This window comes from Ornithodoros turicata, unplaced genomic scaffold, assembly GCF_037126465.1.
Source record: "Ornithodoros turicata isolate Travis unplaced genomic scaffold, ASM3712646v1 Chromosome25, whole genome shotgun sequence".
NCBI lineage: Eukaryota > Metazoa > Arthropoda > Arachnida > Ixodida > Argasidae > Ornithodoros > Ornithodoros turicata.
Window position 1 is genome coordinate 411105 of NW_026999346.1, and position 13546 is coordinate 424650.

The 13546-nt window shown below is 43.3% G+C and overlaps 1 protein-coding gene across 2 annotated transcripts; it reads left to right on the plus strand.

Moving 5' to 3' along the window:
- Positions 1-425: 425 nt before the first annotated feature.
- On the plus strand, positions 426-5762 carry LOC135373490 (uncharacterized). Of its 2 annotated transcripts, none has more exons than XM_064606671.1 (5): positions 426-492; positions 1722-1768; positions 2689-2775; positions 5133-5463; positions 5543-5762. In XM_064606671.1, exons 1-5 carry the CDS (start codon positions 441-443, stop codon positions 5593-5595), a joined length of 570 nt encoding a protein of 189 aa, XP_064462741.1. In that variant the 5' UTR covers positions 426-440; the 3' UTR covers positions 5596-5762. The 2 variants fall into 2 exon arrangements, with proteins under 2 accessions (XP_064462741.1, XP_064462740.1); XM_064606670.1 differs by having other exon boundaries at positions 5553-5762.
- The last annotated feature ends 7784 nt before the right edge of the window (positions 5763-13546 follow it).

Below are 13546 nucleotides of genomic sequence, written 5' to 3' on the forward strand. Positions count from 1 at the left end.
AGAACAGTTTGGAGAGTGAGCACTGATCCCTGAATTGAGTCATCCCTTCCAGGAGAAACACGTTGTAAGAGATCCCTTATCTCCGAAATGCATGTCCGTAATCACGGCGACGGCGATGACACTGTTAAACAAACAACACGTCTATTTGCTGCGGCCTGTCTCTTACTGGTCTCGGGCGTTATCGCAAAGAATGCCAACTTTTCAACGCGAGCTATATCCATTCGTCCTGTGGCCGAGACAATGCTATTGTTAGTTTGTTTCATCTTCCATGATTCATGTTTCAGAGGAAAAATATCATAGAAAGACACCACAAATAAATTTAACAGATAACGACCAGGCTCGATATGACCCCTAGAGACAATGCATCCCCTGACATGTGACTGTACGCGGTACCTATATATTGTGTGCGAAAACAAGGCGTTTCAATTAAACTGATCAAGATGAGGACATACGTTGTTTGTATCCTCCTGCTGAACGCCTGCTTTGTGATTGGTGAGCAAAATTTAGCTACTCTGTGTCCTACAATCTAGATCTAGTGCCATCTAGTAAAGGGTAAAAATGTCAAAATTTATACCCTCAATTTCAGAAGTTGCCGTGTAACATATAGGCAGTACCCTCTATAAATGTTACACAGATTACCTATAAATAGAGGAAACTCTCTTCTACCCGCCACACAGATGTCAAAGTTAGTTTGGCAAGGCATTGCTGCCCCTAAGACGCCTGCCTATTCGCAGACGCTACACAACAAATGGTGCTGAAAATCAGCTCCATCAAGGCGGAACGCAAACTGTCTTTTGCAACATATAGCTATAACATACGTAATTCATCAAGAGGCATCCAGTGGCAGAAAACTCCTGGTCACAACATGCACAAATTCACATGTACAACAAATATAATAAATAAATAAGCGCAAGTAGGAAATATTTATTAATTGGCGAACCTGGCACTACTGCAGAGGCAGGAGCGCAGTAACCGCTACGAATTTTACGCTATTTTGAAATCTACGTCAATATAGAGGTTACACGTCGCTAAAAGTTACAGTAAAGGGTACCAAGTTAAGAGTCTACTGATGAGGCAGAACACCCGTGGGAATATCTCACGATTCTCTAATGTCAGTCTCTGTTAACATGAGTCCCATGTAACTCACCTATGCTGGCGCTTCCAAAATTCTTCAACGCGATAAATAAGCGAAGCGGTGAAGAGCTCCACACGCATAAAATCTCTTATGGATATCCCACCTTCATGCACGTTTTAATTGTTAGCGTTCAATTTCTTCCTACATAACTATGGACATACTTATTTGCCTACACGAATGAGTGATTTATTGTCGTTGACTGCAGGAGCCATTGTCAGCATATCTTACTTCCATTAAATTACTTCTTACTACACGTAACCTCACGTGACTCTTTTCGTATAATTCCTGACCTTACGTCGCGAGACAACGATACGCATAACCTAACTTAACCTATCCACGTCACGTTCTGAACCTAACCATGCCTTGCGCATCACGTTAACGTTATATGTAGTTCGCACTCCAATTGCTCACGTAGGTGTACTAACATCGTAGAAATCCAATAAAAATTAACTTTGTGTTCATGATCGCTATGAGGTAACACGAGGCACATGTCATAAATTTCTAACGAGTGCTCTCTTTAAGCGTTCACCGATGTAACGCACAGGTCTTCTTTGATATTCTGAAAATCATTTTCTCCTCCCCACAGCTCAAGACAAGGAAAAGTGCAAGAGAAATCCTTTTTCCAAATTACTGGTGCGTATTGTTTTTATAGATACCTACATGGTGATCAACATTGGCGTGTTTTCGTTCAAGTTGGCCGGCCCACTGCAAGTGATCTCGGCAAAAAAGAATAATAAAAATGAAGCCTATGTGACTGCCATGATTGAATGGCCATAGTCATTTTAACATACCACGGTTCTTCACCCAGAACAATAGCAAGGAAGTCAATAGCACTTTTACGAAAGAAAGTTCACGCATAGCCGTTAACTCTGCTACTTCGTCCTGTACACTGCACATTCCTTGCACAGAAACCTGTACCTGGCAACAGAAAGACAGAAAAGAAGGCATCGTTTCCCTGTGGCCTTGCAACCAGCCATGTTCCCGCGCTTCGTGGGGGGGAGGGGGGGGAGGGGGGCTGCGAAAGTCAGTCAGAAAATACAGCTTGCTATTCCCTAGAGAAATAAAACAAAACCGACTCACAGCAAGCTAAAAAGCTAGTTAGCGACTCGGCAATGCAATTAACATGATGTGTATTCTCTGACTCGCTTTACTTGCTATATGCACGGTCCGTGCTACAGGGTTAACATCGCATGTTGATAATTTGGCAGTTGCAATAAGAACAAAGAAAACCAGTGATTGCAAAAGAGCACCACGGGAAGTAAGGCGAAGAAGAAATTGAGCAATTTGAAAGCGAGGATTCTTGCTGAATGGTACTACTGGGATGAGACTAGGTGATGGAACTCCCTGCACAATTGCGTAGTCGAAATGGTAAGGTCCAGGGCCTATTTGTATGTGCAGACAGGTTCGTAACTGATTTCTTGAGGATGACTGTATTTATTTCCCTTTATACCTACTTCATGCAGAAGGTTAGTGGACATGTGCTGTCCTGCTTTGTTGAGAATGACTGTTAGCTCTCTATGGTACATATTTCCCATTATACCTCCTTCATGCAGGGTGTTAAACGCGTACTGTCCTGCAAGTACCGCTGCCAGTGGACTCTGACTCAGTACGAACACGAAGATGATGGAACACCCTGTTTTGTAAGTACGAAACGTCTTTGAGTACGGCAATTACAACTGTATACTAAAGAAAAGCAATATTTCAAAAATGTTGAACAGTTTTGCAGTAGTTTTATACACACTTTGCTTGATGGTCTGTATCATTACGTTATATGTAATACCATTAAACAGGGTCACTTGATGGCGTACACCAGGAGAAAAGAGACAACATAGGTTTATTTTCTATTATATATGTACATCCACCTTGAAAGTATCTTCCCAGGAGAAACGTAATTCTCAAGGTCCCCAGTTTAAAGAGCGCCGACTATATGTAATAGCTCGGTACACATATTTCGCTCTGCTTTGTGCTCGTGCCATTCATCGGACTCAGATTTCGCCTACCAGTACAATGGTAACTCTAGATGTATCGCTCACGGATATATGCATGCCCAAGAAGGGTATTGCCACATCCAAATACTGTAGAAGTGTTTTTTGGTTTTTTTTTCGCGTGGAATTATTTTTCGCGTTTTTCGCGCATTCCTCCAAAATCGCGAATTTAGGTTCTCGCGAATAACGCTGGCCACATGAGGGCGAAAATTGTGCGGCGTTCGACGCCATACCGTGACTACCTTGGCCCTTTCTACTCGATGCAGCGTAGGCAGTTTAAGCAAGCCGCAGAAGATTGCTTTATCCCATCAGGCAAGATGTAAAGAAATGAAAATTGATCACGCTTTTGTCACTCCTACAAACGCATTGCACTGTACATATATACCATTATAACACGAAGCCGCAACATCCCTTTCCCCGCCTTCTCAAAACCAGCTTGTGTGATAGTACGACATCTCAACCGAACTGTTCAGTGCCCTGAGTGATAATGAATGAGAACTGCTAAAATGAACTGGCTGACCTGCACACGGCCAGTACTATGGCCTCCTGCAGGATCCCTAAAGGCCATTGTACTGGGCCTTTCCTCCCATGTCTGTGTGGAGGCGAAAGGGATTGACCTAGAACGCCGCCATCCCCATGAACAGCGTATTTCTTAGTACGTGCCGAAATATGTCCTAGTATTGACCGCGGCACGATATACAAGAGCGAAGCACTAACGGAAACCTGTGTCGCGAATTTAAGTTCTCGCGAATCACTCCTCAAACAAGCGTTGTTCGAAAACGCGAAAATATTTTCCACGCGGAAGAAAACACTTCTACAGTAATGAGCAAGAATGTATTTTACATTTCGTACACTAATCCATGAGCAACATTCATCGGTATCGAGCGCATCAAAAAGTGACACACATTGGGGTTCCCACAGCTACAATGCATCGACTGTAGGACACGCACTGCCCACGGCAATCGTCGTGTGTGACGACGCTACGCTTTATTTACAATATATACATGTGCTGAAGGTCATCACTGGAAGCATATAGAACCACCATATCGAATCATAAGTCAACTAATACACTACAGGTGTCTGCTGAAAAGGGTATGGGGGAAAACACGGAAGAGGGATATTACTGCCAGGGGCCAAACAGGTGCCTCGACCTCCTGCTCCCAAGACATTTTAAACATTCCAAAGCTGATGGGAGCGAAGGACATGGCCTTTGCAACAATGCTGTCTGACGTATGACGCAATATAACGTTATTATTCTGAATCCAGATGGAAGGCGGCACCGCATGAGGGAAGGGCTTTTGCATGGACGTTAACGTTGAAGCTGATGGGCCAAACGCGTTGATTTACGTCGCGAGACTAATGGAATCATGAGTACGGGTTGTTTTGTTTGGAATTGATCTTTACGAAAAAATGACAGGTGTTTATCGGCATCCATTTGGTACGGGAAAAATCTGATTTTATTTTTTTTCGCTAATGTCTATTAAAGGGTAGGCGTCTGAATTCGTGGAGTTACAGGTTAGAATTTTCAGTTAAAGGGGAGACCACAAACTAACAAGGTAGCACTCTTGGTTTAAACTGTGGCTAACGCAGAATTTCAAATGAAAAGAGCGTAGGGTTTGTTGTAGAACACACGTGTGAAATTGGTATGGGTAGGAGCGCCTTTTGACAACTATTTGAAGGTGCTGTCCTTGACGTCTGTTTTCGCGTCCTTGTGAGTTCAATGATCCACCAACTACTTTTCTTTCCACCATCATTTCTTGTTTCCTCGCGTTCTTATACATGTACCAGCTATAGAAATACGGAGACGTGTGCTTTTTGTCCCTGTAAGCTCTTATCCTTGCCTTTTCTTTTTATCGATGTCTCTAGATGACAGGCTCAGCTAGGTTACTGTAAGAGCACGATAGAAACTGAGTATCACTCCTGAGTACCCTTACATGACCATCACATGGTCATGTCTTTGGTGTTACATTTTCCTCCCACACGTAGTAGGATGTACGGTTCTTTCTTTTCAGGTAAAGCTCGTGCTCCCCGTCCACGGTGTGTGCTACAACGGAAAATGCGTGGAACAGCTTCCGCATACTACGGGCGAATATACTAGGGTGACCGGTAGGACAGTGACTACGGAAGAGTGGAGAACGCCTGAACCACGCACCAGAGAAGCTACGACTGAGCAGACAAAATCATTCAGAAAGTACAGCACAGAGCTGACCTCTGACTATGAGGAAGAAACCGCAAGCTCCTTCCGAACCTCAAAGCCATACTGGGCGACTCACGGGCCAAGTACCACGGAAGAGGTATCAACAGAGGAAGAGTATACAGCTGATGACTTTGCCGTAAGACCAGGTACGGAAAGGACCACAGAAGTACCAAGTACAGACGAAGATTAGAATTTAATACTCAGCCGTCTCCCTATTTCTATGAGTGGAGTACAGGTCCGGAAGAAACCAGGAAGGAAAACTATTACGAGAGGACTGAAGGCACCGACGACGACCGCCCCAGTTCTACTACAGAAACGGAATAAACCATAGCAAAACACATCCGACGACCGAGACGACCGAGTAGAATATGTAGATGTTCGAAGGAGTTCTTGAAACATACAGCATATGTGCAAAATATGGCTGATAATAAACGGAATAAATATACGTAAGAATTCCTCGAATTACTCTTGTAGATACGGAAACGAAGTCACACTCATTGTTTACATGACCATAATTCAGGGACACTCCAAGCAGCAAAATGTACTGAAAGTCAAGTGCAATAAGGGTGGACGGGTAGGTGGAAGCCCTTGAACAGACTCGTGACGCTAAAGAACATTGATAAGACACATACCGTCCACCCTTATTGCACTCGACTTTCAGTACATTTGGCTGCTTGGGACCTCCTCTGAAGCAGGTTCTGCCTGGTAAAAGAAGAACATGTAAGAAAGCCAACTTGAAAGAAAAGTATGAGACGAGGCAGAAGGAAGATGGAAAGAGGCATGGACAGACGAGAAAGGGAATTTGTACATCAGATAACACGCGCGGAGCCTGGCTATCAGCAGCAATTGCCCAACGAAAACTTGATAACTCGGCTCGGATAACCTTTGCAAAGCTTGTCTTTGCTGTAGTGCTGCTCAGAAGTTTGGGTTGCTACTCGTAGCGTGTGGAACGGGATGTCTGGCACTCGCAAGGCTGATCAATATCCATTTTCGTTCTCTCTGTGGGGAATGGGGATGCCGTCGACGATGAGAAATGTGCGTCCTGGGGCAAGTTCTAAGGGAACCGTGCCGGTGTATGTCCGACATCGTCGGAAATTACTCTACATTATGATGAAAAACGAAAAAACTGAAAAATTGAAAATTGATGAAAAACGAAAAAATTGAAAATTGATGAAAAACGAAAAAAACGAAGCCGAATTCAGTAACCGCACTTCACTTTGTTACTTGCACCTTGTTACTCCGTTATCACTGTATCATACACTTCAGTTTGTTTTTGGCCTTATCATGAGGACATTTTCAATGATTAATCCAAAATTTTGCGTGTTAGAGTTTCTTCCCGCCACCATCAAGAAGGTTTGTCGGTTACCAACACCCTCCCCTAAAAAAAAATATAAAAATAAACAAACAAACAAGCGGAAGAGTGCTTATTTTCAGAACATCTATATGTGGCAACAGAGTCACGTTCGACACAAAAAGTGATTGGTAAACCAACACCTCCTAGATAGAGTCGGGCCTGTGCGCTTACGTCACCTAAGGAGGCCTGTCTCAAGAACTGAGGTCAAAACCAGTTACTAAATCTAAATAAGCAGAGAAAAGTTCAGCAGACGCGTAAAGGTAACTTCCCTGCTATACACCACTGCAACGCGGAGAAGCCACTTTGACTGCTTCGGAAATTCGACATCTGAGCCAAGTTTGCCGCACAAGGGAACCGCAGACGATTGAGCGACTCTAGCACTTCTTCTAAATGTTGAACCAAGAGGTACACTACAACGCATATCCACGGGAATGTTACATTGCAACATACATTACCAGAGATATTAAGCGATGAAATCGTCTCCTGCGTGAAAATACCCGTACCTCCCATGTATTCAGGGTCCGAAAAGCGGGATGTCTGGGGAACCAAAGGTATTTCACGCATTATGATCTTTTTCGTTTCTATGAGCTTAGAATAGATGCCAGAACCAGTATCCTCGGGAATATTACGATAGCTTGGATCGAACAGCTGCTACAGCACTTTTCTATTGTCTTGGCGGCAAGTTTCACTCAACGGCCGTGAGATGGCGCAAGGCGTCGCTGTCCACCAGAGCCGTATATTAAAAGGGAGTCTGGCCATTGGGAAGAGTCACAAAAAATGGCTCGACCTGTCAATCACAGTTTCGATCCACTGATTGGTTTGCGTTTTATCAAGGGGGTTGCCATGACACCTCACTGCCACCCGAAATGGCGACGAAAACAAAGTGAAGCTGAGATTTCGTGACAAAAAATTCTCACAGACGAAAGTTCTGACAGAAAATTCTCACACGTTTCTCGGAAATCAGTTTCAACTTATGTTCACCCATCGATATCTAACCGAAAATAATACGTTTTTTCGCCGGTGTTAGACCTAGTGAACACGCCGATCACAACGAAATCGTAACAAAAAACGACACTGTGCTGAACAATCTTATATTTAATTGCAGGATTTCATGGACATAATCAATCTTGCCTTTTATACTCCATCTCAAATCCAGAGTTTACCGTTGATGGCGTTCTTAATCTTCTTCTAAGTGTAAATACTAAAAAGTGTAGCGGTCCTGACAATATTCCTAATGAGTTTCTGTTCAGATACGCCCCGTGGTGCGCTAGATATTTGCAGTTAATTTTTTCCAAATCACTCGAGACCGGCCAGATTCCAGATGACTGGAAATTAAGCAAGGTTATACCGATATTTAAGTCGGGTGACCCGTTACTTCCTTCCAATTATCGACCAATATCACTGACATGCAATTCTTGTAAATTAATGGAGCACGTGCTCTACAAACATATTGTGTCATACTTAGAGGAACATGGCATACTAGGCTTCAGGCAACATGGCTTTAGAGAAGGTTTTTCGACAGTTACACAATTAACAGCATTTCATCACAACTTGGCTGAAACTGTAGATAACGGAGAGCAGGTTGACGTCATATTCATCGATTTCAAACGCGCCTTCGATTCGATTCCTCATTTCAAATTACTGACCAAATTAAAAAGCATATTGAAAAACGGAACTCTTTTAACCTGGGTCGAGTCTTATCTTGCCTACCGGAAGCAGTTTGTACAAGCAGGAACGTCAAATTCAGATCTACTGGATGTAACTTCCGGGGTGCCGCAAGGATCTGTGCTCGGTCCGCTTTTGTTTAACTTGTACATCAGTGATATTCCCGGTGTTAGTAGTTATGGAGTGAATTTACGCCTCTATGCAGATGACACTGTCCTCTATAGAAAAATTACTTGCCCTGATGATCAGATTGCTTTGTCCGGAGCTTTAGACTGTGTAGCAGGGTGGTGCAAACTTGCTTAATTAACTATAAATGTTAACAAAACAGTATATATGTGTGTGACAAGAAAACAACGCCGGCTATCCTGTGACTACTATGTCGATGATGTCTTGTTAAAACAGGTCAGTTCCTTTAAATATCTTGGGGTCTATTTCCAGTCGAATCTTTCATGGAGTACTCATGTTGACTTTGTTGCCCAGAGAGCGTTGCGAAGGCTGTTCCAGCTCAGACGTAAGTTATGGATAAGCACACCGCAGGTTAGACTAACGGCGTATAAATACTTAGTTCTCCCGTTGGTTCAGTATGCCTGCACAGTTTGGGACCCACATATTGCCATTCATAAGAAGAAACTCGAAAGTGTGCAACGTAAAGCAGTAAGATTTATTTATAAGGATTTCAGATCAACAACCTCGGCATCTGTTTTATGTGGACGGGCGGGGCTGCCCCCAATTGAGTTATATTTCAAGGTACAGCGACTTAAGCAATTGTTCTTGATACGTAAACGCAACCCTTACTCTCCCTATTTAGCTGCCGGCAGTCAGCCTTCAAGACACAAACATAGTATGTCCCTTCAGGAATTTCAGGCCCGTACCGATGTGTTTAAATACTCATATTACCCTAGGACAGTACACGATTGGAACATCCTCCCTGAACCAATTGTTGCCTGACGTGCAGAGCATGCCTACAGAGCATGCCTACGTTTTTAGGTAAATTGGAAAGACATGTGTACAGCTCACTCCTGTAACGATCCAAAGCTTGAACAACAGTATTGTAAATAGAATAAATAAAAAATAAACTATTCATGTAGATTTGTTTAAATATCGTACCGACGACAGAATGTGTCCCAGTAGGTGGTTCTGCCTGTAGCGGTACGACGGAAGCAGACTACAATTCCCAACGTGCCCCACGCAGCCTAGGTGGCGTTCATCAAATTTGCACCAAGAATCCACTAGTTTTGCAGATTGCGAGAGGTATCCATTTCAATCCCATCCAATCCACTTGCTACCAAAAATGGCTCTGCCCATGTTGGACAGGGGGACAAATATTGAGGATAGGTTGATTGATAGCGTCCCATATTTCAACACTCCATTGGTCAGAAAGCTGAAAAAGTGGGTTGAGCTTCAGGTATAGGCATGACCCATAAATGGCCAGACTCCCTTTTAATATACGGCTCTGCTGTCCACGAAAGCTGGGAATGATTTATTAGCGCGGTTATTAGTAGTGATCTCGACACATACAAGGATGCAAGGTGACACAGAGACGTCTGCACGACACACAGAAACGGCTACAAATGAGATTGACCTGAGGCTATTCACAGCACGAATCATGCACAGTTATTAACAAGCTCCATGGCAGTTAGAAAAAAATTAAAGAACACTATTGAAATAAAAGCTTCGAGCGACCAGTGCTACTATATTTTAAAGCACAGAGTAGAGTAAGACAATGTGATTTTTTTTTACTGGTACTAAGTGAGGTAGTATAGACCAGGGCGAGGCACGCGGCACTGCGGAAGCAGTTGCATGACAACCATACCGCAAGTCATGAAATACATATTATAGACCTTGATGTGGACTTGGATTGCACTTGTGTGCATACAACCCTGCGTGAATAAACAACAACTGTAAAATGACAAAACAACTTTTAAAAGGGCAATTGTTGTGCCTATCAATAAAAAGGGGAATGTCTCATTAAATGTCTCATTAATGTCTATATTAAAAACTACAGGCCAATATCTATCCTACCTGCTGTTAGTAAAGTCCTTGAAAGGCTAATTCATGACCGCTTAATGAGCTATCTTCAATCTTTCGACATTCTATACGCTAAACAATTCGGGTTCCGCAGCGGTTTGTCGACTGTGACTGCTCTCATAAATTTCGTCGAACGTGTCAAGCAATCAATTGACTCTGGCAGTGTTGCTTTATCTGTATTTGTTGACTTTTCCAAAGCTTTCGATTGCGTGAATCACAGAACCCTTTTGTCGAAACTTACCAGCTATGGAATATGTGGACCCGCCCATGACCTTCTACGTAGTTATCTTGCTGACCGCACACAAGTTGTCAGATGCACGCCTGCTACGACACTCAACATCGGTATGTAGCGCCAATATCATCGTCAGCGCGCAGCCTGCCAAGGCGCGCGAGAAATAAATCGGCGCTCGTTCAGTTGCCTTCTGACGGGCACCCAGCGAACAGCTGTCCTGGTCTCTACCTCGTCTAGCAACAGGTATTCCTCAGGAACCTATTTTAGGGCCTCTCCTTTTCTTAACATACATAAATGACCTTCCTAATCATATCGTACATTCCGATGTGTTTTTGTACGCTGATGATACTACCTTACTTATCACAGGCCAGAATACAGAAGAATTGATGGATAGACTACAGGTTGATATAGATAGTTTGGAACAATGGTGTGGCAGCAATTATTTGAAGTTAGTGAACTCTGATAAAACTGTTTGTAGGCTATTTCATTCCCCGCAGCGTCGCGTAACTCTCCCGTCCCGACTATCTATCGCCGGTACGCCACTTAGTTTTAGTAATGAAGCAAAATTTCTTGGTGTTGTGCTCGATAAGCACCTCCGCTTTCAGTCGCATATTAGACATATCTCTAACAAAATTTCTTATGGCATTACTGCACTTGTCAGGACACGACAATGCTTTCCTCGTTCAGTGCTCCTAAGCTTATATTTTTCTTTTGTCCATTCCCATATCGCTTACTGTGCCCCAGCCTGGGGCCTTATAACTCTCACTTACGGGCACTGCAGGTGTTGCAGAATCGTTATATAAAAATTAGATTTAGCTTACCATATCAGTTCCCTGTTTCTCCTGTGATGACTAATTACAGAATATTAAGTATTCAACAAGTAATTTCTCATAACGTCCTACTCATCGCGCGGTCGTATATTACCGGCTGTTCAGAATCAGAAACGCTTAGTTATAACCATTTGAAGGCAAAACGTCAAAGCAGGACTGGAGCGCAGGGTCTGCTCAATTTACCATTAACAAAAGCTAATTACGGTCAGCACTCATTTATTTTCCGCAGTGTATGCGAGTGGAATCATTTACCACCTGAAATAACGAGGATTGCTAGCCCCAGAGCGTTTAAACTCCAAATTAAAAACTTCTTACTATCCTCTTTACCTATGTGATGAGTTGTTATACGGATCTCTTTTTTGTGTACATTTAACTGTCTTACTGCTACTGTTAGCGTCTTCTAACCAGTTTTCAGAAGCCTTCTAGAAGTGTAATGCCGAATTAATGTATGTTAATGCTTGATGAAGTGTCTTTGATGTATTTCTTAATCACTATGGAGAACCCTTTAACAGGGATTTTGTTTTCTACTGGGTTCTCCACCTGTATGAAAATATGTATGTATTTTCTAATAGAGTTGACTAATATATTGAAATAAAAAGAGAGCATGACAGTACTTGTGCTTAGAAGGAAGTTACAACATACTACTCAGCAAAATTGCTTGAAGAGAAGAGTAATAAGTACTGGACTCTCATAGTGCACAACGCTCAACTGTCCTGAACACGATTAATTTATTAATTAGAACTAATTGGGGCCCCCACATTAATCAGCACCCTCCAGAGAGCCACCACACTAATTAGGGAGCGTCTAACTCGTGTGCAGACATGCTGAGCGTTGTGCACTACGAGTCCATAAAAAATAAAAAAAGAATAGATGGAGATAGAGTGGAGAGAAGTAGTTTAGTTGAAGATCAACGACGGCTATCTTGAAGAGGTCGGGAACGGCAGCTGACCATCGCTGCGCGACGGAGCACAGAGGCAGGTTGCAAAGCATCTCCAGCTATGACCACAAGTTCTGGACATCCTGTGACGTCGTCATGGCATGTCTGGGTAGGTTAGGATAGCTCTGGACATGCAAGGAGAGAAACACACAGAGGCTGTGAAAGCAAGAGTAAAGATGCTAACCATCAATAGCTAACAACAAAAAGAATCAGGCACAAAAGCAAAACAGCCCACCACAACAGCCGTCACGGGGAGCGCAGAACGATGCGACTGTTCCATTCGACAGCCAGGCAGAGAACTGAATCGTAATGCTTTTTTCTCCTGTATAAAGTCGCGCATCTACACCCCCCTAGCGGGTACTTGCTCAACTAATTTCATGACAAAATTATTAAGAATCACGCCAGCGCTACTCCTGTGCCCAAGGCAGAAGAAGATAGAAAATGGCGGGGATGCCCGGACAACAGCAACCAGCACCCGACATGCACGGCCATGAAAACAATAAAAAAGCAGGGGCAAGGTTATCACGAGCGAAAGCATTAGTTACACAACGAATCAGCCCACCACATCGGCAGTCACAGGAACGCAGAACGACACGTCCATTCCATCCAACAGCCAGGCACAGAACTGACTCATAATGCTTTCTTCTCCTCTATAAAGTCACGCATTTGCACCCCCTAGCGATTACTTTCTCAACTAATTTAATGAGAAAATTATTAAGAATCACACTAGCGCTACTCTCGTTGCCAAGGCAGACGAATATAGAAAATGGCGGGGATGCCTAGACAACAGCAACCAGCGACATACACGGGCATGAAAACCGCCAACACAGCGCGGACAAAGTTGGCGAAAGAATTAGTTACACAACAAATCAGCCCATCACAACGGCAGTTACAGGAGTGCAGAACGGTAGTCCTTTCCATCCAAGAGCCAGGCGCAGAACTGAATTGTAATGTTTTTTTCTCCTCGATAAAGTCACGCATCTGTCCCCCTTGCAGTTGATTTCTGAACTAATTTACTATTAATTAATTAACTAATTAATTATTAGTAGTTGTTCTAGCCCTAGTCTCATTCAGGGCAGCACTATAGACATCGTCAAGACATGAATGTTACTTGTCAAAAAAGGAAAAAGTACAGAGTCAACAGAGGAAACATGCAGGTCGGGGCATGTCAAGAGCCCTGTTA